The sequence below is a fragment of the Tachypleus tridentatus genome, unplaced genomic scaffold (assembly GCF_004210375.1).
Source record: "Tachypleus tridentatus isolate NWPU-2018 unplaced genomic scaffold, ASM421037v1 Hic_cluster_2, whole genome shotgun sequence".
Taxonomy (NCBI): Eukaryota; Metazoa; Arthropoda; class Merostomata; order Xiphosura; family Limulidae; genus Tachypleus; species Tachypleus tridentatus.
The window spans coordinates 10087569-10114165 of NW_027467782.1; the positions used below are offsets into that span (position 1 = coordinate 10087569).

The window sequence follows — 26597 nt, forward strand, 5'->3', positions numbered from 1 at the left end:
CACATTTTTAAACCACATCGCTTTTCAACAGGCCCGTGCACATGCTAGGTGGGTAAGACGTCAAAGACAGAAGGAATCTTGGATAAAGTTCACAAATAGCATATCTTCTACCACCAGTTCCAAGGTCATATGGAATAGGATTTGAAAGGTCAGTGGGCACTACAATTCTGTCCTCTTCTCAATCTTACTCTCTGATGGCCAAGAGGTAGCTGATGTCCTGAGCATCGCCAATACTCTAGGTGAAAGCTTTTGCCGAGTATCTAGCACTTCTGTTTGTTCCTCCAACTTCATGGCCATCAAGACTCTTTCCTTCCGAACTGACTGTCTTTTCGACTATAATCGTCCCTTTACACTGGTGGAACTGAAAATACCCCTTTATCAGTCTGGCAGTACACCTGTTGAACCTGATGATGTACACTATGACATTCTGCGCTATCTCTCTCCTGCTTCTCTTGATAGAGTGGTGTTATGTTTGTGTAACACTCAAATCACTGTAAGAAACATTTTACTTTCTTGCCATCGTTACAATTCTCAATGACAGCACTATTTAAAACATGTTTTTTCCCAGGGATAATCTGTAACATTGGACAGTGTTATTGGTGATGGTAACACTGTCCACCTTGATAAAGTTTTTAGTTTTTTAATGGCCATTAATCTTTTATAATCTCATTTAAGTGTTGGATATTTATTCATTGCACATTTTTAATTGTGGCTCCCATTTAAGAGTCTCAATCTCTCTAGTTCAATTTTAAATTGGAAAATGTCCATAACATTAAATAACTCGACACCAGGACTGGAAAGGCCAACTTCAGGTGACTAACGCTGCTGTTTGAACTACCCATTAGTCATCCTAGTGACTTGTTTTTACAATTTTGCTGCATGTCTTTTAACACTTTTATTACTTTACCTTTTGGTACTGGCCATAATGACAAATAACCAGGAACCAGGACTGAAAAGACCAACTTCAGGTGACTGGTGGTGGTTCTTGTACTTACCTGTTAGTCTTCCTGACAGGCAATGATTATTACCATTATGCTAGAGAAAGTCCTTTACAACTTCTCTAACTCTGCTTTCTCTCTTAACATTGTAGACTAGATGTCAACATTGGTTTTATGCTTTTTCTGTTTTTCAATGATATTTTGTTTAATCTTCATTTCCTTTTATGTATTTTACTACATTTAATTTATTTTACCTTTTACTGGATGTTTGATGCAGATAGCCTAGCTGCTTTGTGCCAATAAACACTAATCAACCAACCAACTTTTCTCCTTTTGAGACCTTTTATGGGCTGTTTCAAAATGAGTTAAAAATAATTGAAATGCAGCAGGTGGTAAATTGGTTAATCCTTATGCTGAGGATAGGTCATAAGACTTATGTTACATTTTCAGTTATATTTAAAGTGTAACTATCTCACTTTAATATCATTGTACATGAATAAACGTGACATCAAAACATGTTTAATAATTAAAATATTAATATTACATCAGTTTTAAATTCTTAATTTTATGAGGAAATACTTTAAAAAATCCTCAAACTCCCATAGTGTGAAATTGTGTAATTTACCCTCTAGTTTTTGTCTCTTCTCTTATTTATTTTTCTCCTAAAAGTAGATGTGGTAGAAATTATTTGTTGTAACATAGTTATTGCTCAAGCAAAGCCTTCTATACAATTAGTTTACAGAGTAATAAATGAGAAAATCAGACCCACTTACCACACCTGCCTCTCACATTCTATCTTTCACAAATTACCAGTAGTTCTTTCTGATGTCATAAACTATATTTATTTATATGCAATAAAAAAGTCAAAGATTTAATCTAACAAATTATATATTACATCGTTTTTTTCTACAAAGAATTGTTTATTTTCTCTCCAGTTCAAACATTATTTCTGTGTGAAATATTTTGATGCCTTTAGCTGAAGTTTTATCTCATAAGTGGAAAGCCAGAGAAATTGTGATAGTTGTAGGAGATTGTTTGTTTTCCATGTTTTATTATTTTGTGTATGTAAGTGCATTAATTAAACAAATCAAAAATTTTTAGCCTGTTTATACTACTAATACAAAACACTAGGCTTAAATTTTGTCAAAAACAAAAAATTTGAAGATCCAGTGAAGTATTGTAATTTTTTGTTTTTCACATCTATTTTTTATTCATTATAATGAAGGTAAATAAAATGTAAAAAAAGTAGATAGTTGTTAAATTGAAGAAGGTTTAATTTGGTAAGGTAGAGAAAAATAACAATGGTACTACAAATGCTTCACAAGGTATGCTTGTGAGTAGTTCATGAGTTACATTATTTGATCATGTAATATATGATACACTTTGTCATGGGATTTTCAACTTTTGTGGTGGAATTATTAGTTAGACACAGTTCAAAGAGCAATAAAACAAAAATATTTCAGTAGAAATTATATTATCACAATATTTAAGCTACTTTTGATAAAATCATAGTTTCCTGTTACAATTTGCAGTCATTATGGAAAGAACATAATGGTAATTTCGATTTGTTTCATTTATTTTTATCATGGTGATTATGAGGAGTGTCAAACTGAAAAAATGCATAGAGAATTAGGATAGAGAAAATAGAAGATAGAATATGAAGTTTTATTGAGAAAAACTTTTGATATTTATTCAAGAAGTTTTGAGATTACACAAATGAAATTTGATAATTTTCAGATGAAGGAAATTATTTTTTATCTTATGTAATAACCACTTGGAGCAGTCAATACTTTGATTTATTTCTGGTGTTTGTATTCAAAAAATCTGGTAATGTTCACTGAAAGCTTGTGAAATTTCAAAGTTACATAAAACATTGAGTCACGATATGAAAACTAAAGGTCAGTTTGGGGCCACAAACCAAGTTGACTTTACTGAGCTCGTGGTAAGAGTGTTAAAATATGAAAAAAAGTTATTTATATTACTGAAAAACATATTTTTGGACTATTATCTTAAAATTTTCAAACTTTTGAATTGTGTGAAATATGTTTTAAATCATATATTTATTTATATTTTACTCACAATACCATTTGAATTGAAAATAGATAATAAGAAAACCTCTGTAAGGTTGCATCTTATTTTTTATCTTTCAATAGTGCTCTGTTGGTGTAAACTTTGTCAAAATTCATGCCCCATGGGAAGTTTTAACCCGATATGCTGAAATAATAAAGATGAAAATGCCGATTAAGGAGGTAAGATGATTTAATGATAGCTTGTTATACAGTTTACAATGAGTATTTTCTCATTGATTTGTAAAGATATGTAAGCTTTTTATGAGACTGACGAAAATGTGATGGAAGTTTTACCAGTGTTTAGAATTATGTTGAAAACTTGTACTGTATTAATTATAACCAAATATTTATGTAATTATTCTTTTTCAACTTTGTATATTCTACTTCAAATTGTCTTCAACTATATGCAAGTTTGAACAAAAAAATATTAAATAAATTAATTAATTTACACAAGTTAAGTATATTTATGATGTGATTAAAAAAGTATCTTCATTAATGGCTTGTTATAGTTTGTACCTCCCAAACAAAACACTGCATCACTGATATTATTAATCACAGCTGAAGTTATTGTACTATTACTGTATTTAGTTGTAATACATTTATTGTTTTGTATATTCATGGATTTCCCTTTTTGTCTGGTGGAATGTGTTAAGTTTGTTTCCTTTCATGACCATAAAACACAGTATGATGTTCTTTCTTAAACGATGTTCATGCAGCTGTGTTATTAATCCACCACTTGAAGTAATTCTTTAATTTGATCTTGTGATTGCACTGAAAGACTGCTGAGGGTGTTAAGAAGAGAACAGTTTCGATTTTCTCATTTTTGGATTTAGTAAAGTAAAATGCAAATAAATTCTGAGCATTTACAGTCATTTGTGAAGAGATAATTTTAAAGCAACATATCAAGGGAGTTGAAACCAGTTATGTCTTAAATGTTGCATTTTGTAGAAAAGAAATATTACATATTTGGATAGGGTTTTTTTTTGTCTACCAACACATCCATCCTGGTTGATAAATCCTTGTGTTGAAAAAATGTTTGTGTTGGCACAGAAATGTTACATACAAAAGATGGATTTAAAATCCTGTTTTTACATACTCTTAATTTGGAATCTATAATAAACTAATTGAGAAAAATTTACAGTTTAATGTGACATGAAAAATTTCTTCATGAAGTTCCACATAGTGGTTATATTCCCAGTCTTTGCTGCTCCTGAGATATCTTAATGTTAAATGTATGTGTAATGAAGAGGTCAATGGAACAGTACTAACTTATGAATTGTAAAAGATATATCACAGCTTTTATAGTTTGCTAATTTTTTTTTCATATACATTACAGGATCAATTACTTTTATGAAATATTAATGAGTTTTATTTGTTCCACAATTTTTTTCACACAGTTGTCAGCTATAAAACTTACCTACTGATTGTATAACAACTATAGCAGTGACAGTTTGAAATAATTTTCAAAATGTTTGGCAAAATTTGTGCATTTTTGTTTGGATTAAAATGATTATTATAACATTCTTGTATTATTTTAAAAATGATCGTGTTGTTATACTATTCCTTTGATATTTTCTATACATCAATACTGAAATATTACACGTCAGATAGAGCATAAAATACTGATATACGTGAATTCTGATGAATCATAAGTTAGAAAAAGTGTTCTTTCTTGCTCTCTTTACATTTTAGAAATTAATCTAACTTTTGGAAGCAAAATTTAAAGGTCAGTGCCTATAAATGTCTTCCTGAGAACAAGAATGTATAAAAATAAATATATTTATATTAATATATTTGAGAAGTGTTTCAAATAATTGAAATGTTGTCAGTTCTTTCTTTAGAGTTATGAGAACACTTTATACAATCTTTATAATAATGAATCAACTATTACTTGCCACCTAAGTGATGTAAAACACCATAAAGCTGTGGTTTAAGATATGGATAGATTTGAGATTTAAACTCTTAATGTAGCATCTATGCTAAGTTTGTTTGTATATAATTTATTTTTGACAAGTAGAAAGCTTTTATTAATAACAGATGAATCTGTGGACATTGGCTTTTAAAAACTTAGTTTATGGTGATTATTGGTTCTGAAGTAAAGGACATAATGGGTATGTTATTGAATGGAATTCCTTTAATTCCAGCATTACTTCATCTTTTGCATGTAATTAGACATTGATTTTGTGGTATGGCTGAATGCCATATCCTTGTTTATTATCTTTAGAGTAGAAGGGTACATTTTCCTAAGCCAAATTTTAAGTTTGCTCTGCACTTGTTTGAGATGTGGTTTTGAAGCTTATTACTGTTTTTGAATATATTCTTGCAAATTCTTTCATGGCTCTTAAATTGTTTTCAATTGTTTTGCTCTTCTCAATATTCTGTATAAACATCTTTCCTCACAGAGAACTGTGATGTATTTCTTGTGTATTCAGTAAATCCTTTCACAGCTGTATTGCACTGTCAAATTATTTAAACTGTGTTGTCGTTATAAACATTCCGTATTAATATTCTTCTTCATAAAGGGCTTTGACAAACATTTTGGAGTCTGTTCTGTAAGTATATTCATGACATTTAATATTGTCAAAGGACCATAGATTTGCCATAAACCGAATGTACACAAGTTAATCATTTTACGTACAGTGCTGTAACTCAAATTTATCACATCATACTAGAGCATTAACATGCGGACCTTTCTTTTAAAGTGTGATTAACCAATCTGTATTAGTGATAACTCTCATTCTTTTCATTCTCTAAATTGTAGCAGATACCTATTTATATCATCTTTTACAAAGTGGAACCTGATACTTAATATTCACTTGAAAAATAAATTACAAAGGAGATAACTCATTATATTTGCACTTAAGCATTTTTTTTTTTACTGTAATGACTTTCATTCATTCTGAAGCAACTAGTGCTAAATACCACTTATATTCTTTAAATATGTTTACAAATGCAGGTGTACTGTGGTGAATAAAGGAAAATTCAATCATATAAACTGTAGTCCCCTACTACAAGGAGTTTAGTTTTCTACTTTGCCCTTTTCTGGGGTTACTGATGAGGGGAGCTGATTTCGAATAAACTGCTCTAATTTGGTGAAAAGTAATGTTTCAAATGATAAGCTTGACTTCATGTTTTTTTCTTGCTGAAACATATGGTATATATATATGATAATGAGAAAAAGAGTCAACATTATTCTAAAGACCACTGTCACTCCTTGTACCATCCCTAATTGCTATGTAGCATAATACATTCAACTGGTGGGAACTTATTCAGTGTTACATCATCACTGTTTACAAGGAAGGGATGATAGGAGGATGTCAACAGTATAATGTGGAGTTGGTGTGATAAAAACTATTGTTGTGATACAATATTTTAACAGAAGGCTACAACAAAGTCAAGACCATTATGTAATTAATTTGAATATCTGATACAGGACAGCTGTCCACATAAAACCGATGAAAATCAACTCAGTAATAGATATTACTAATTAAATATACAGTTTTACATTTTTGCTTGTAATCTCTTTGTTGTTGTCAGTTGAGTATTGTTGTTTGTTAGTGATATTCTTGGCTGTAATTCCAGTTATAACTCATGATAATAATTAGCTTAGGTGATTTAGGATAGGCTTAATTCCGTATAATAAGCTAGCAATATAAATTAATTTTTATGATTAAAATGTAATGATAAAGCTTGTACTAATAAAAATAGATTTATAAAACAAACTCACCAGTACTGGTACCACAAAAATCCATAAAACAATTCTCCACTTTGTGCATTGAGGATTCAATAAATTAGAAAAATAAATAAAATTTATGCAACAACTATTTCTTTATTGCAGAGCATAGTTTCAAATAAAAATACTCTGATAACAAGAACTTTACTTCACTGTGGCTGCACATGTGTGTTTGATTATATCTTCACTGATGTAATGTGTAAGTACAGGAAGTAATGAATAAAGTCAAACTATAAGAAGTAGCTGGAAAGCTAACATCATTATTATTATTATGACTAAGGACAAGATGTAGTACTAATGGTAAATGCATTTACTATAACAAAATTACTGTTAGTACTGTAATAATACACCATGTAAAGAACATGCTTTAATTATATATAGTAAGATATTAAAGAGAAGTAAAGCTAATCGTGGCTGCAATATAACAGTGATTCATTATTACCTTAAAATTAATTTTAGAGAAATTATATTGTTGATTGTTATGTATTATAATTTATCTCAGATCAGTCTCCAATTTTTTATGTAACGTACATAATATATTACAATTTCAAACAGCTGGAAATTTTAATTTAAATGTTAATTAAATGTTTATATGTATTAAATTTATGACATTTGTCAACAAGATTAATACACACAAAAGATATTTAATGTCCTTGTAGATATACTAATGCCATAACTCAATTCACTGAAGTTGAACAGGTTGTGATATTCAGTATCTATAAAGATTCCTGATCAAATTCTATCGTTTTCTGATTAATAAGCATTAATCACAATTATAGCTTCTGTGGCTTGTAGTACACTTGTAGTGATAAAAAAAATTGTTCTGCTTTTTGGTGCATTGATTTATATGGCTTAAGGAGATAATCTTGAATGTTAAACCATTTTAAAAAATGTGTAAGCATTTTTGTAAAACAAATATTGTTGTTCTTACTCTCAAGAATCTTCTACAAAGTTAGAAAACAGCTGGGGCTTGCATAATACACATCCAACAATATACACTACAACCATCAAATTGAAAGAAATGTAGGCATCAGAACAAATGCATAACAGTAAATCTGTTGCATGATGTGTGAAAGATTTGAAAAAAGTTTTATTATTTTGTAAAACTGTTACTCGTGTTATTGGTGGAAAAAAAGGTTATTGGATTTCTAACAATGTTGAAAAAATATGGTGTTTGCTTTGTGATAGGGGAAACATCATTTGTGAAACATTAGAGTGAGCATATGAGCTCTGTTTGTGAAATCTTGTAATGTTCTTTAACATAACTGTTATTTGTTAATATAGATTAATATGTTTTGATTTTTTTTTCTTTTCCCAAAGTGAATTCGGGTAAATATGTTTAATAGTGTTTAGAACTCTGATTATTACTTTCACAAACACAATTAATATGCAAAGATTTATTATAGTCTTTCTTACTAAGATTTATTGTGTAAAATATTGAAGTTTGAAGAAATATAAATCTGAAACTTGTGAAAATAATTCCTATAGCTATTTCCTGTATTTCTTGGGAAACATGTTGGACAAATTGTACATGTTAAGTAAAAATACATAGCTTGTAAGAATTTGTCTGTTTTAAAACTGTGATAACTTTAATGGAAAATATTATCATAGAAAGATCTAACATTGAGTGTTAATTCCTGTAGTTTGTAAAATATATTGAAATTATTTATGAATGATATTTTTAAAATTTTAATTAAAATAAAATGGTGTAATTATTACTATTATCAAATGTTTTTATTTGGTTTGATTTTTTGAATTTTGCACAAAGCTGCATGAGGGCTATCTGTACTAACTGTCCCTAGTTTAGTAGTGTAAGACTAGAGGAAAAGCAGCTAGTCATCACCACCGACTGCCAACTCTTGGACTACTCTTTCATGAACAGATAATGGGATTGATTGTCACATTATAATGCCCCCACCACTGAAATAGTGAGCATGTTTGGTATGATGGGGATTTGAACCCACGACCCTCAGATTACGAGTCGAGTGCCTTAACAATCTGGCCATGCTGGACCGAGTGGGAGTATCAACATCATCATGGCTAGGAGGGTGGTGTACAATGATTGAAGAACGCTGTCAATGCTGTTTGTCTAGCATGCTCACATTTTTTCTCTATAAAGTTCTTTAGGGCACTTTCAACATCGTGTTCAATTATTAAGGCTTCAATCACAATTTTGGTCATTTTTAGTCTGGATTTTCACAGTTTGATAAAATAGTAAAAATGAATTTGACAGCTTTTTCTGTTTTAAAAACAGTTGTGGTTCTGGTTCTTAGTCGTCTTTCTATTCATAATCAGCAAATTTTTGGTCAGTGTTTTATCAATTCTTCATTGGTCATTTGTTTATAGTATGATTTTAGTAAATCATTGATGAATTGCTCTTCAATTCCATTAAAATCCAAACTGATGTGCTAATGATGTGATATTTTTCCATAGAAAAACATCTCTTTACTGCAGGGCAGAAAAGTTGTAAACAAATCCTCAAAATTTGTTTTTGTTGTTTAAACCTGTTCTGTCTGGCATCTTCTTCCAATATAGATCAGTCTCTCAAATGTTGAAAACTTGATGGGTTGCATATCCTCTTTTTTCAATAATATCGTTTAAAACTGATTGACATATTGATGTTGCTTCCTTGTCAGCACTTACCACCTGAATTTCAGTATTCAAGGTGTGATGATAAAAAATTAAAAAGAGGTATAAGTGGTGTTTGTCATACAATTTCAAATCTCTTTGCCTCCAAAATATCAAAGAGGCAACAGTTTACAACCGAATACAGAAGAACTAGGGAATACTTGTAAGTACACATGTTTGGGCTTTTTGGATTTTATTTGCTATAAATCTTTGTGATTTTTGGTCAGGTGATATTCTGTACATTTAGTTTTTTAATATTTTTTAATGTTTGGTTAGTTTTCTATATTGGCCAAAGCAACTTAAGGGCTAACTGCATTAGGATTTTAATGCTACAACATCCCAATGGGTAAAAGTATGAACATGTTTGGGAACAGGGATCTGAACCCACAACCAGTGAGTCAGACCATTACCATCATTTCTTTTTACTATGGGCTTGGTTGAATCAGCCAAGTTTGTGACCCAAATTTATCTTTATAGTTTCAGCACAATAATTTCTAATACGTTTTGTGTATCTTCATAAAAATCTCATCAACTGTGAGTAATCACTAAATCATTTGTTGAGAAAAACATAATTTATAATGAAGTATCTTTCACTGCAAGAGTCTGTGAATATGTGGAATCAGAAAATTGACTTCTGTGGGTGCAAAGTGATTATCATGTAGATTAAAAACACTTAAATCATCTGAAATTTAAATTTAAACATCATAAATAAACTTAAAACATTTTAGTCAGTAAAACTAGACTGTATTTTGTATTATTCCACCCAAACTCTGTATGAGATTTGTCAATATGACCAATTTTGTAACCATTAAAATAAATCAATTTTTTTTTCTATTGTGTGTAATATATACTTACAACACCTGTCAGCATCTCTTCGGTATCTTCGAGTGCAAGTGAGGTTTTCTGCTGGAACATACACTGAAGAAAACAACAAAAAGATTAATCTTTTTTAGCTCATTCACTGTCATTGATAGGAATAGAAAGTTTTACAGAGTGCGAGATTCGTGAGAAAAATAAAACTTGTTCTTCAAAACGGTTTCTTAACAGCAGACTTTTATATCTTTATATGCTGAGTAACTGAGTCAACTCATTAAACTAATTACAGAAACTTGAAATTTTATGAAAGCACTCACAGTTCTTCTCTTTATCAATTATGTTATACCTTGAGGTACGTTTCACTTCCTTTGGTATTTCACTTGTAAAATTTTTGTTTGGCAAAGTTGTGGATGTATCAAGATTTCTACCTTGAGTCGACTTGAATACATAATATTGGGAACATCTTTTATCGTAATTTTAAGTTATTGATTATTCAGATAATGCTAATAAAAATCCACTTCGTAAATATGGTTTGTATCTTTCCATTTCGTAAGATTTCGCTTGAATATACAGAAGCTGAGTTCATAATATCAACATTCACTTTGGCATGGTTGATACAAGCGTTTGCAGAGGGCTGGCTGGAATGTAATTCCAAGTGGTGAAGGTGGCTTTACGAAGATCACGCAATGCTTGGAAATGATGTCCATTTCTATAGATTTCCCTTTCCATCTACCCCCAAACATTTTCAATGGGGTTCAGTTTGGGCAAATACGCTAGATAGTCCAAAAGAATCATATTATTCGCCATTAAAAAGTCCTTTGTCTTGCAGGCACTGTGGATTGCAGCATTGTCCTGCTGAAAGATCCAGTCATTTCCACACAAGCAAGGGTCTTCAGTCAATAATGATGCTCTCTCCAACATGCCAGTGTAGCCAGCTGCTGTTTGACGCCCCTGTATAACCTAAAGCTCCATTGTTTCATGTAAGGAGAAAGCACCCCAGATCATGATTGACTCTTCTCCACTGTGTCAAGGAGAAACTGTCTCTGGTGCGATATCCTTATTGTACCAGTAACGTTGGAAGCCATCTGGATCATCCAGGTTAAATGTTTTTCTCATCAGAGAACAAAACTTTTCTACGTCCCATGTTTGGTGCTTCTCAGCAAAGTTTAACCGAGCTGTTTCGTGGTGTGGAAGGAGGCGTGGCTTTTTGAGGCATTTATGGTTTTAAAGCCTTTCTCTCGTAGATGCCTCTTATTGTTCTTGAGCTGCATTCTGCGTCCGTAAGGGCCTTAATCTGGTTTGATGATCAGCTGGTGTCTTGCTGGACAACCCATCGAATCCTCCTGCTGAACGCCGGCGAAATTTTCTTGGGCCGACCACTTGAATTTCTCGTTCCGTGTCCTCCAGGGTTTTTTAAGAATTTACAACAGCAATTTTACTCTGCTTAATCTTACTAGCGATGGTACATTGAGAGAAATCTTGCTTTTGCAGCTCGACAATTCTGCCAGTTCAAACTCTGTCAACTTTTTAGCCTTTGCCATGTTTTTACCCAATGTAACACAGGAGATGTCAGTGGGAGATGTTGACAATGCTAATGCTTGAACACAAATGACTAAATTTCGTGACGTGTTTACCAATTAACGCTTCATTTCAGTATGGTCTTAAACTTTCGACCAGCTAGTATTTAGGCTAATTTCACAGTATTCACATTTTCCCTATTAAATGATAAAACGTTTTTTTTTTTATTTTTCCTTTTCTTATTTTCATATTTTGAAGCTGTACTCAAATAAGTGGCTGAGTCTAACAATGCAAAAGGCATATTTTTCTTTATGTTCATTGGCCTTAAGATTTTAGCCAGCGGTGTATATAGTTTTCTTGCCCTTGATCTATATCGACATAAATACACCCACAACACAAGTTATAAATAACTCGGGAACATATAGCTCATGTTGTCATTATGAATGATGTGATAAGTGAAATGTTCATGAATGTACACTATGGTTTAATGTTTTACTTCATGATGAGTTTTGTTTTTCAGAAGTGAAAACATGAGTCAGTCAGTAATGGCACTTTTGATATTACTTGCCCTTTATGATTTAAAAAAAATTACAGAGTAATAAATCACAATTTACTTCAAGAAACTAATAACTTGGATGGTTGTTATAATGTTGTGTAAAGCCATCATATGTAAAGTTGGTTAGAAAGGAATTTAAATGTAACAAAGGATTTGTCTTTATTGTTAAGCCTGTATGGTTCATCAGCTACTATATTAAAGATTTTATATTGACAAGTAAGATCTATATAATGTTACATCAGAATAAGATCAATAACATAAATCATAACATCCTTTGCTGGCCCAGTACAGGGTTCCAGTAAGAAAAGAGTATTGTCATATTACTACATATATTTTAACATAATATATATTTAATTTCCACTCTGTATAATTTACCGTGCATCAGAATTACTGAAAAAAATTCATGAGCTGAATTTATACTTTTTGAAAATAAATTTCTTTATTATGAACTGAGTCATTAGATAATCTAGAAGTGAAAACTGAATTTTTCCAATTAATTTTATATAATATGAAATTATTTTATGTATCATGCTTATATAGTTTTCCTTGCATTTTAATATGATAACATTTAGTGATGAGTTTATAATAATTAAAATGCATGTAGTTAGCTTTTCCTGAGAGGTGCTAAAGTATAAAAAAGTTTCCAAACAAAGAAAACTTTTTAAATTGACTTTTGTAATATTTTCTGTAAGTCTTCCAACTATTCCATAAGGCAGTTCATTATGTTTACTTGTAATAAAGTTTTACACAAAGTACCATCATATACAAGTGGTGATACAAATTTCAGTTTTGAGTACAAATTAGCTGTCATAAATTATGTTTACAGTTTTGCTGTGACCTCTGCTGTGGGTGATTCAAAGTGCTCGTGCCACAATTGCCTACCATGTTGTACACAAAAATGAATTAAACACTTTTATGAAGATGTCTATATTAATAAATTTAGTTTTTAGTTCACTTTTATGTTTTGGCCAATCAGTTTTAAATTTTGAAAAGTAACATAACAAAGGTTGTAAGATGTAACTTTTCAGTATCATGTTAGGATTTACTAACACGAACAGTAAGCTACTAAAATTTATATTAAGATACAAACATGAGCTTAACATTATCACAAGTAAGAATCTGAAATTTGCATAGCTTACCTTTTTGATTTACTGATATATCCTTAAATTATTTAGTCCAGCACGGTCAGATGGAGAGGGCACTTGTAACACAGTCTGAGGGTAGCAGATTTAAATTCCTGTCACACCAAACATGCTTGCAACTGTCAGGGCATTATAGTGTAACAGTCAATCCCACTATTCATTGGTAAAAGAGTGGCTTAAGAGTTAGTAGTGGGCAGTGATGACTAGCTGCTTTCCCTCTAGTCTAAATTAGGGACATCTAGCACAGATAGCCCTCAAATATTTAGTAGAAATAATGTTAAGAAATCTGTTAATTAAAAATTACAGTGTGTATTTTTAAATATCTGTGTCTTAAAATACTCTTTGTGTTATAATGTTTCATACTTATCATCATTATATTTAGTTTTGACCTTGCACTGACCAGCTGCTGATTTGTTTTCTCATGTATATATAAAATCCTAAGATGGAACATCCACCTGAACTTTTCTGTCATATTAAGCTTTACAATTTAAATTTAGAGATTTGTATTTTTTAATGTAGTTTGACATAAGACTGGTAGTGTGTACTAGAAGTTCAGTTATTTATCACATGATGTGAACAATTAATGAATCTAATTTTATATAGCAAACTGACAAGAAGTATGTAATATTCATAAGTTAATACACAGAAAACAAGAAGCTATAATTATTAGAATGTACTGATTGATTGGTTGGCTACCTTTGCTTATTATCACTTGATTATATCTCACAAGTTTCAACTAGATTATGTTTTAGTCCTAAAATTTAATAGTGCTGAATAATATCCTTAAATATAAAAATTAATAGTGATAAATAATATTAACACTCTATGTCTATGGGGTCAGTCCAATAGGGAAACACCTGCTCATGTGGAGCTGTAAGTACTAATTTTTACTATAATTCTAAATTTATGACACATTCATTTATGAAATTTGTCAAGCTTTGAGTAACCATAACTGTATTGTACACAAGTAATCAATATTTCTATTAAAATATTTCCCATAAAGATCTGTCTGTGAATTTCTAAAGCCTAAAATGAATCAGTCTGAGTGAAAGTTTCCATGCTAAAAAAATAAAAAAATACTTCTTTTCAAAAATATTTTTCTGGCAAAACTTTACATATCATCTACTATTTTTTCAACAGTAATACTAATAGAAATGAAATTACCAATGTGCAGTGAAATGAGAAACTGAAAATATGAAATATAATGAACAAACATGTTTTTTCCTCTCTGAATGCTAGGCTTTCTATTTTCTTCAAAGTTTCAACTTAGCATCTCCCTATACTCTTCTTTTAATTCGTGATACAATCACACAGAAATGGAAACCAATGTACAGTTAATGGTTATAGGCTTCTTAAACTACTAAAAAAGACTTAGTCACTGGCAACCCTGTAGTACTTGATATGTGTGTGCTTGGGTTTGTTACGTATGATATGTGTGTTCCAATATATGATATGATATATGGTGATGAATAAAAGTCATTGCAATCACTGTTTACATTGTTTTATTAAATATTTTTATATTTAAATATTTCATGCCTTGTGTAGTTATACTGTGTTTTTCTCCTGTTTTTCAGGAATAACAAAGCTCATCGAAGTTCGTGTCTCATGAAGCTGCCTTTCCTTTACATGAGGTCAGTTAACTTATTGGATTTTTCTTTTCAAGTGTGCTTGATGTTGATAAAGTATTGAGAAAGTACAATTTTTCATATGTTAAAAGTATTGTTCACAGTTATTTCTATGGCCAGTGTGTGTTATATCAGGTTTATGACCTGATGAATTTATGTGATAGGGTTGCTCCTGTAGTTTGTTATTAATATTATTTTCCAGCAAAGTACACTTTAACATATTTTTATTAGTTGATATTTCACTTCCTGTATCAGTAAAATAATGGTTATGTTGATAATTTATTTTGACGTATTATTAGGGGGAATGTCATTCTTCAGATGACAAAGCTCCCAGGAAATGGTTATTGAACAACTGGGCTTCGTTTTCAACAATATTTAAAAAGCAACCCCTTGATGACATCAAGTGAGTGTTAATAATTTCCTGGACAGAATTTATTTATTTAATATAAAAAATCACTTGGTAAAAGTTTTGAGTTTTACCTAAAGATTGAAATTACCAAAAAAACATCTTATATTTGTATGCCATGTTTAGAGTCTCAGTTGGAGTTTTATTCATACTAGTTGTGTTTTGAAAGAGAACATTCTAAATACAATAATTATATATAAGGAAAGTCAGTCATGATAGGAGGGAGAGAATTCTCTCATGTTGCTAATGTATTATTTTCATTGAGATATAAAATTCTATAAAGATGTGGTAATAACCAAAAGAGATGTAGATCTAATCGCATTTGTATGTAGTTAATCAGATGTTTCTATTATATAATATAGTTTTACTTTCTGAATTTCAAAAGAAAAATATTTTAATTTGTAACGTCTTAGTGTTTACATTTCTGTATCACGTGATGGCACTTGTTTCTTCAAAATTGCTAAACTTAGACATCTTTTCACTTGTATTTGATTGACTGAGATTGAATACAACTTTCAGACTTGCAGATTTTCCTCGTACATAACTTAAAGTTATAGTTACCAAGCCATCCCATAAAGCTCTGTTCTCTTACATACAGTCTTTCAAAAATGTAAATAATTCTCTCTCTTTCTGTCTTTGACATTTGCTATTACATTATTGATAACCATTAGAAAATAAATATTTAATATTCTGTTTTATGTATGATGTCATCTTGTTCACAGGATGGCTTTTAAGTTTTTCGGAACATAGATTCAAATCTGCTATTACTATGTTTAGTTTAACCAGCCAAGGAAAGTGTTTTGATGCACAATGTTTAGTTAGAAAACCAGTTAAATTGTAATAATTATAAGACATTGTATGCTTTGTGTTTATTATTGTTTGTGCTCTAAATTGTGTGTTTGAAATTAATAAATAATTTGGGAAAAGATGAAAACAGTCCATGGAAAATTTGGGTTAACATCTCTCAATACTTTAAGACTTTGACAACAAAAGAAATTACAGCATTCACAATTAAGTATTAGATTTTGTTATTTTTATATGCACATATTTTGTTTGTTATAATAGTGAAAAAAATACTTATTAGGTAACATTAGAATATATGAATGAAGAAATAGATTAATTTGTTTGCAATATATGTAAATACTTATGAAGATCGTGTGTGTTACATAATTTTATGCTGTAATTTGAACTAAGTGTATACAAGGTGATTCCTAGGTTGTAACATAGGCTTAGTTTATAGGAAGTTGTCATATTTAATTGATGCAAGCCTGATGATAGTCAGGATAAATAATAAGCTTTTATTGTAATCTGCAGGGATTTTAGAAAGGAAAAATATTTTTTTTGGTGTGGTTACAAGGTTAAATAAATGGCCTAATCTCATGTACTGTAAGGGTATAGAAAATTATGCATAACATAAATATTTACTAAAAATAACTTGATATTCAATTAGAAGATTCTAGAAGCTATGCAAATGAAATTTGGAAACTGTAATATCAAAGATATATAAATTTTATAACTTTTAGCATGAAAATCACTTTGCTCTCATACTAGTCAGAGTTTAAAATTGAGACAAATCTTTATAAAAAAAAAAAAGGTTCTTATGGATGGATTTTTTGGAGTTCCTCATTAGTTATTGTATCCACTACATTTTGTTTGATAAGAATCACTTCATTGTTTGTTCCTTTCAATTTTTTCAGGGAATATTTTGGAGTCAAAATAGGCCTCTACTTTGCTTGGCTGGGATTTTATACCTGCATGTTGATCTCAGCTTCAGAAGTAGGAGTGCTGTGTTTCCTATATGGGTTCTTCACCTTGGTGGGTGATGCTCACAGGTATGAATAAGGGGAGAAAAAAGTTAAAAGAGTTATCAAACAGTTTATTATTTTTATAACTCATGTTTGATCATTTTCTAAATTATATCTCAGATAAATCAGTTACTTAGAGATATGTAATTGATGGAATGTGGTAAGTGATTAATCACTGGACTAATTAATCAGTTTTTAACTAATTAATTATTTTCACACAAGACATTTGTAGCTGGAATAATTGCAAAGAGTAATAATTGGAACCATTAATTTTTATTTGTTGATATGTTTTGAACCATTAATGTACCTTAAAATATTTTTAATAATTTTTGTGACAAATTGATTTAACATAAGTTCAGTTAATCAGTTATTTTATGTGGCATTACCATTGAAATTGATAGTTGTATATTATGATTGATTTAAATGTTCAACTGTACTGTGTTTATTCTATAAACTTAAAACAAAATTGCATTTTTTTTTTTTTACAGTAAGGACGTTTGTGAGAACCACAAAGACATAATTTTATGTCCTCGGTGTGACATAAAAGGATGTAAATATGAACAGCTAGGACAGACATGCACTTTGTCAGAATTACACATCTTTTGACAATGGTGCTGCTGTATTTTTTGCTGTTTTTATGTCACTCTGGGGTAAGTATTATATAGATTTGCATGTTAAAGTTAAATAAGTAATGTTCTCTTTTTCAGGCTCTGTTAGAGCTTTCATACACAAAATATCAAATTTTTTGTTGTGTAGTTTTAAGACTTTTTTAAGTAATGCTTTTCTTGTGCCTATTTTCTTTCAGCATGTTGACATGCATAGTAATTTTGATTTTAAGATTAAAAATACTTTTATGCATCAGAAAATGTTCAAATTTCACATATAAAATTTTTATAACCTCAGATAATTATCAAACATTTTTGTACAAAGAAAACATAATGTTTTGTCTGTTATTTTACTAATGAAACTCTGTATGGGCTTGATAGATTTGACCACTCTAAACAATTAGGAAATTAATATAAGTAATGCCTTTTTTCATTCTAGAATAACTACAAACTATAACTCATATAGAATAGCTTAAATTTGATAACATTATACATTTATATAGAAGGGGAGGACAAAAAAGTGCCTCTCCCTTGAAACTGTTAATTTATTTGATATCATTTTGGAACAGATCTTGTGAAGTGCATTTTACACATTTTTCTATTATCTAATAAAATATATAACAAATTAACAGTATTTTCAAGGGGGCCACTTTTCTTGTCCACACCATGTACATATATAAATTTATTATATTGATCTTTCAACTGTGTCTGGATAATAGTGTAGAAGTTACAATGACAAGGTGCATGTATGCTCATGCTACCATATCCAGTAACATAAAACTGACCTTACAAAGGACCTGAATTTTGGGAAAGTAACTCACTAAGAAAATCCTCATGATATGTGTGGTAATGGATGCCCATAGCAAAAGGGTTACTTCAACATAAAAACGTCCAACATTGTATACCTGCAATACTTGAAATGGTCTTAATTTCAAACCAACATAAAGCACATCAAATTTGCTACACATTCAAGACTTTAAACTTCTATTACTGAAGTCTCACATCAAACACTTCAAATTAATTCCAAAAGCATGTTATTACTTTGAGATATCTTGTCTGTAATTTGGGACTTTTCAAGGAAAAAAGAAAACACTTTACAAAGTTTATTATTACTAACACTTTGGTGAACAAAAATAGTTGAATAAATTATCATAAGCCATATAAGTTTAAAGAGTAATTTGTATTCTGTTGCGATTTCTGTCTTTAGTGATGATAAACTTTATCACTTTGTTTTTATTTACTTTCAGCCGTTATCTTTCTTGAATTGTGGAAAAGATATTCATCAAAAATCACCCACCATTGGGATGTAACGAATTTTGACACCTTAGAGGTAATGTGTACTTTTATTTCAGTTATTAATTTATCACAATGGACTTGTGTATTTGACATGAACTTTTAACCATGGCAGTATACCTATTGTGATTGTGAAGGTACTAGTTGTGTCATGACAAATTTGACAGTAATCATACAAGTATTTTAATTATATGTTGTCAGTGTTGACTGTTATGATTGCAAAGTGATTTTTCATGTTAAGATTAAAAATACTTCATTTAAAAATTTTCAAATTTCACTTATGTAGTTCTTTAAACCTCCTTCATAAATATCAGATGATGTTTGCTGTCAGTAAAAAGTTTATTTTATCTGTTATTTTACAAGCTATAACTTTTAAATGATCAGCCAATCTAAACGTCCTCATAACCACCATAAAAATTATGAAATAATTGTTAATTACTTTTTTATTGTGCTAAAATGACAACAAATTGTGACAATATACATCTGTTTCTTCTTAATCTTATACTTTTATTGACTTTTGAACCATGTGTAACTATTAATCCTTCCTTTGAGGGTCACGGGTTTGCATCCCCGTCACGCCAAACATGCTCGCCCTTTCAGCCGTGGAGGCATTCTAATGTCATGGTCAATCCCACTATCCATTGGTAAAAGAGTAGCCCAAGAGTTTGCGGTGGGTGGTGATGACTAGCTGCCTTCCCTCTAGTCTCACACTGCTAAATTAAGGACGGCTAACACAGATAGCTCTCGAGTAGCTGTGCAAAATTCAAAACAAACAGTCCTTCTTCACAAGTTTTAAATCACTTGGTGAACCTTCAGCTCATGTTACCCTTTTGAATTACATTAAACAATATGAAGAATATTTCTTATTACTATTCATTATTTTAGCTAATCTAACCTAACAACTTTCTTGTTTTTTCATTTTAGTTACTTTTATAGTAATAAATAAAGAATATTCATGAAAAACATAAAATGTACTGTTTACCAGCATCTTTTTTTGTTCTTTACTAATGGCACTACCACACTAAATGCCCCTTGCTGATATAGTGGTAAGTCTATGGATATACAACATCATAGAGAACTATTGGCAGCTTGTAAAGAGAAGCTGTGTGCGTGCTAAATGACTCTAATTTCCTAGTGTATGACATCATGAACGAATAAGATAGAAAGCCGTAAAATAACTACTTTATAATAACTAATTTACATAAAATTATTCAATTCTTGTAGAGGTGATAAGTAAATTATAAAAAAAGGAAGAATCTAAGAACTTAAATACTATTAAAATTTGATTCAGTAATTACATTGTGATGCAAAGTTTACTTGTATACATCGATAATAAACTAGTTTAATTAAATTTTGAATTTAACTCTGTAAAAGGTTGTGACATATGCAGTTTGACCTTGATGTGAAAGGGTTAATGACCTTGTTTTCCTGCCTTGAGTGGGTGCTCAGGACAAGTTTGTTTGTTTCCAGTATGATATTTACAGCTACTCTCTAGTATTTCCCTTTGAACATCTTTTCAAACTTTGTCTTATAAAAATAATGTTTGAATGTTCCCTAAAGGTATTCTTTTGAGAAAGTTTCTCAAAAATACATGTTTAAAAATGTAAATTTCTTAACACACAGATATGATGTTTTACTTGAACTCTTGATCATAATGTGTGTGTTTTTTTTTATATCACCAGGAACATCCAAGGCCAGAATATTTAGCTAAATTATCAACAGTAAAGAAAAAGAAAGTAAACTTTATTACAGGGGTAAGAACAGCAGTTATCAATTTATAATAAACATAAAACAAACATCTGACTTTTGTCTAGTTGTTCCCACAATTTGTCTTGTTTTTATACAAGTCTAGATCTATCTGTTGATGATGAATTTGCAATGTTGTAGTTGATTATCAGATTATGAGTTTTATGATGACAGTGAAAGTGTTTGGTATTGGTTTTACAACAAAACTGTAACTAAATAACTCTATCAAACAAAATTAACAAGCTATGTATCTTTTGTATGAATTCTTTCTTAAAATTATTAAACTTAAAAAAATGCCTTATTCTTCTTGAAAAATGCAGTTATTTTGAGTAAATGGTCTTTAAAGGTACAATTTTAAAAGGGTGATAAAACACTTTTTTAAAAATAATTCAATGTAAATGCATTACATGCAGTTTAAAAGATAGCAGAGTATAAAAAACAGATGTGAATAACAAAAGTTTAAAAGATCTTGATAGAACATTGTTTGAAATTGAAAGTTTAAAATGTCAACTTCTGTGCATTTCAAATATTCTCATTTAAAGTTCCCTGCCTGGTTGCCAGGTGGTTAAGGCACTTGACTCGTAATTATAATGTGATGGTCAATCCCATTATTTGTTCGTAAAAGAATAGCCCAAGAGTTTGCAGTGGGTGGTGATGACTAGTTGCCTTCCCTCTAGTCTTATACTGCTAAATTAGGGATGACTAGTGCAGATAGCCCTCGTGTAGCTTTGTGTGAAATTCAAAACAAAGCAAATCATTTAAAGCTCATTACATTTTATCCCTTTTTTTAAAATACAAACAAACAAGTTAGATGTTCCAATGCCTAAGTTGTGGTTTTATTATCCCCTTCAAAAATAATGTAAATTAAACTTCAGAAGGAATATTACAGCAATTTTTCATTAGTTCTAGTTCTTTTTCTAAGGGCACGTGTTTGAACTTTATTTCTTACGAGTTATTAAAATTTATTACTTAGTTTTTTACTGATGTGTTTTTCTAAATGCTTCTGTGATGTACACTGTAACAGGTAAACGAACCATGTGTTTCGTTTTGGAAGAGACGGGTACCGTGTACCATATTTTCCTGGTCTGTGATGTTACTACTTGTGAGTATTTATTTATGAATTAATTTGAAGTATATAGGTGTGTACACTAAAGCTATGTGAACATTTAAGATTTCAGATTTAAAGAAGAACCAATTTTGAGAACAGTGAACTTTAGAAACAGGTTCAATAGGTAATGAAGACTATTTGACACAGTAATGGTGTTTGGTATTCAGTGGGAATGAGAAATTTATCTATATACAGGAATATGTGTGTATGTGTACTTTATTATTAAAAATTATTAATTTGGGAAGGGGTGTTTGGATCATCAGAAAAGTTGAATAAAAATATAAAAATTGTATTTTCAAGCTGACAACTCGGGACTCTTAAAAAGTAAACAAACTATTTTGTCCCCACTAAAATTGATAAGTACTGTAGGCATGGAGTTAATAGAGGGATTTATAATAAGCTTAAGAAAATAATACAGACATTACTTGCAGCTGTATTTATTTACTTTGTTAGAGTCTTGACAATACAGGCTCTGTAATTTGATTCATGTTGGTTCTTTATTTTTCTGACAGTCTAGAATGAGTTTTAATTATATTGTTACTTAAGTTGTTGTTGTTTTTTTTCATTTATAGAGAATACATTCTAAACTTGACAAATGCATGTGAATTCATTTGAATGCTACACATTTTATAACAGTTTACTGTTGCTTATGCTTTGTGTTCCACTCATCCACCACATGTTAAAAATAAATAACAAATGTTCAAGAGAAAATAAACATATTTACTGGTATACACCTGTAACATACAAACTGTAAAATTGTTCTCAAAGGACCATTGTGAAGGCAAAGATTATATGATCACAAATTTAATGACAAGCTTCCATCAGCTTGTACTATTATGTAACAAAAGATGAACAGTAACAAAGGAATCTCATCAGAATGGAATAATGTTTCTTTTAATATAATACAACAAAGGTTAGTGCAACATAAACATACACAGTCACATGCTTACTTTGATAGGTTTACATAACAATATGTTTGTTCTTCAACAGCCTGCTGTGTACAAGTGTTTGTTAGAATAAGGCAACACAAATAATTCTTTCAGTGGCACACTTTGCTAAATTGCTAATAATTACCAATAACATTTACTACCACTACCTATTTAAAATTACAATAGCTATATGAAAGAGTAACATATACAGTGGTAATAAATACTGAATATGTACTTGTGACTTTTGCTAAGTACAAAAAACAGCAACATGTGTGTTTCACACGTCTCACGCTACTGTTTAAAAGAGCAATATTTAGAATGTGAAATTATATTGAAAATTGCTTCGGTCACGGATGACGTTATTCACAGTTCCTGCTCCTAAAGGACAAGAAAGGATGTTTAGTTACGTACAGGAGAAAGTTATTCGTCAAGAAGAAAATGATCGAAACCGAAAAAGTGAATTGATTGTCTACCGAGAAACCACGATAGCTCAGAAGAGAGTTTTAATATCAATAACAGTGGTTGCACACGCACGACACAACCTCGGACATGCGCATTTTATTTCACAGAAGATGTTTATCTTTTGTTTACTTACGAAAGCTTAAAGAAATTTAGGTGTATGTTTTTTTGACAACACTGGGAAAAGTCGGCTATTTCTATAATTCGTTTTTGGTTTGTTTGTTTTTTTGACAAACTTCAGAAACATTTCTATCTCAAAAATCTAACCGCATCTTGACCATTTGGCAGATCGCGAAATCTAATATAAGAATCAGAGTACTTTATTTCTATGAGGGAGTTAATGTGGACAACATTACATTCAAGAAAGTGGCGCCACAATAAAGATTTTCTATCAGAAATTGGGTCAAAGATCAAACTGTTTCAGGTCAACACTACATTCCAAAAAGGTGGTGCGGTAATACAGATTACCTATTAGAGATTGGGTCAAAGATAAAATATTTCGGGTCAACACTACATTCGAGAAAGTGGCGCCACAATAAAGATTTTCTATTAAAGATTTGGTCAAAGATAAAACTATTTCAGGTCAACATGACATTCGAGAAAGGTGGCGTCACAGTAAAGATTTCCTGTTAGAGATTAGGTCAAAGTTAAAACTGTCTCAACGATTTCTGCTTCGTGCCGCCGTTTTATTTCTGTATGAGAAGTTAAAGTTTAACGTGATCATAAAGGATATTGTGTAGAAAAACCCAGACTAACTTTCGGTTGGGACAAGTTCTTTTGTTGAAGACTACAGCAATAATTATGATCTCCACGCCCCACAGGTTTATAACCAATGTCACTCCCTTGAATTAACTCTAGTAACACTCAACAAGCGTGTTAAGGCGTGCGACTTGTAATCTGAGGGTCGCGGTTTCACATCCCCGTCGCGCCAAACATGCTCGCCCTTTCAGCCGTAGGGCGTTAAAATGTAAGGGTCAGTATTTGTTGGTAAAAGAGTTGGCGGTGGGTGATGATGACTAGCTGCCTTCCCTCTAGTCTTACACTGCTAAATTAGGGATCTTCGAGTAACTTTACGCGAAATTCAAAAAACGAACCAACACTCAATACTGTTTAGTTTAACGTCTAGAACAGTATAATTATTCTTCATGCACTCCAACAAATAATATCAACAAAAGAGTGTCTTTCAGAGCTCAACCTGTGTTATAGCAGAAACAATCATATTGTAGTGTCTTTCAGAACAATTACTGGTGATTTTAACAGGGGCGTTTCGGATGAGAAACTTTTCACAACAAACGTGAGCAAACATGTCGTAATGTGTATTATTGTAAATATACGTTTTACTCAAGCACGTGAATATTGTATGCGTACTCTCAAGTTTGTGTATACAAATATTTCTACAATAAATTTTAAAATTATAATCACTGCCGTATAACTTTGTTTTTTCATAAGGAAATCAGGAACGTTTTACCGAAGATTAAAAGAGAAGAGAAAATGTAATATTTCGTTTTTAAAAACAACATATTTTGATTAATGTGTAGCTACGCCTTCTCCGACCTCTTTCGTTTAACTTTTTATTGCCTTGTAACTAGGCCTGTTGCCGGGAGTGTAGGTGTGTCATAATTATTTTGTTCGAGTCAAAAAATGTTGGTTGTATTTCTGTTTGTATTTATTATATGTGTGTATTGTATGCGACTCCCACGTGGTTAATGTGGTATCCTAAACTTAGTGTTAAGTCTTTTACAGAGAGCTTTCGTTTTAGCTTGTGAGTATTGAATATAATGATCATGCGGCTTGCGCTTCTGATTCCCCAAGAAATCTTTCCCCTGTGAAAAAAGTTTGGAGACCCCTGAGCTAGAAACAAACAGAAATACAACCAACATTTTATTTGCCAAAAGGTTATCAAAGAAGGTGGCATTAGCAAAAGAAATTGTCACATCGCACATAGTGAGTACACATCTGAATTTCACTAAGCCGCAAAAGTTAATGAGATTTATGAAATTGGCGTTTGGCTTTCAAAATATCTTCAATTTTCGGTTCTGAATTGCTATATCTAATCATTAGGATTGCTTTCAACTGTTCATCAGTGAACCGTGATCGAAGTACCGACTTCACATACTTCATTTTTGAAAATGCTTGTTCACAGATATAAGTTATTCCGCACATTGATGTCATACCAGATTCGAACTGCTTCAGCTTTGGAAAATCATCTTCAGGTATGCAGTTGTAAAATACAATAAGTTGTCTCTCTCTGTGCTTTGCTTTCAACAAGTCATTTCCTTGCAAATCGATGACCTCCAGCTGAAGTTCCACTGGCACGTCATCAATGACACAATCAAAGGATTTTGAAAAAGGAGAGTGTCACTTTCGATTCTGTCGAGATCCGAAAATCTCTTTAAAAATGCTTATTTAAATCACCAATAATCTTTTTCTGAAACTTCAGGTTGACATCTTCTGTGATTCCAGCATGAAACTCATTGAAACACTGAAAATGAGAGAGGTTTTCTCCTTCCAAATGTGCTTCAAACAATGACAGCTTTCTCCGAAAGCCTTTAATGATTCTATAGAGATCACAGACAAATTTATTCTCCCCCTGAAGTTTCAAGTTCAATTCATTCATGTGGGATGTGATGTCACCAAAATTGACAACCAAGTTGGATCCGACAGAAGTGGATCGGCTCTATATTTCTCGATAAAAAAATATATTTCTCTTCTCAGCTTATAAAAACGAAACAAGACGTTACCGCAGCTGAGCCACCTCACTGCCGTGTGATAAGGCAATTCACATAAATCCGAATCAATTTCTTCAAGAAACACCTTGAACTGGCGATGATTAAGTGCAAGACCCCGAATGAAATTCACTGCAGAAATGACTTGTTTCAGTACGCAAGAAATATCTAAGTCTTTTCTACAGAGTGCTTGCTCGTGTATGATGCAGTGTATGAACAGAGCGCTTCAGAGTTGAAGATCTTCCAACTGTTTCCTGATCAGACCCGTCTTTACTCCAGCCATGTTTCTTCCTCCATCAACTGTAACACCTCTAAGCTGATTCCACTGAAGGCTATAGTCTTTCAAAGTTTTATGTACTTCCATGAAAATGTCTTCTCCACTTGTTCTTCTGTGCGTGCTGCAAACTTATGCCAACTCTTCCGTGATCTGAAAGTCCAAATTAATTCCACGAATGAACACGAGAAGTTGTGACGTACTCGAGAGATCAGTTGACT

At 31.2% G+C, this 26597-nt stretch overlaps 1 protein-coding gene across 1 annotated transcript in view; it reads left to right on the forward strand.

Moving 5' to 3' along the window:
• LOC143243281 (anoctamin-4-like) overlaps window positions 1-26597 on the forward strand; it is a 423249-nt gene that overhangs the window by 383272 nt on the left and 13380 nt on the right. Inside the window, exons 5-7 of the mRNA XM_076487133.1 lie at window positions 19089-19171; window positions 20817-20888; window positions 21905-21982. Coding sequence (XP_076343248.1) covers window positions 19089-19171; window positions 20817-20888; window positions 21905-21982 — 233 coding nt within the window. The remainder of the gene's footprint in view (window positions 1-19088; window positions 19172-20816; window positions 20889-21904; window positions 21983-26597) is intronic.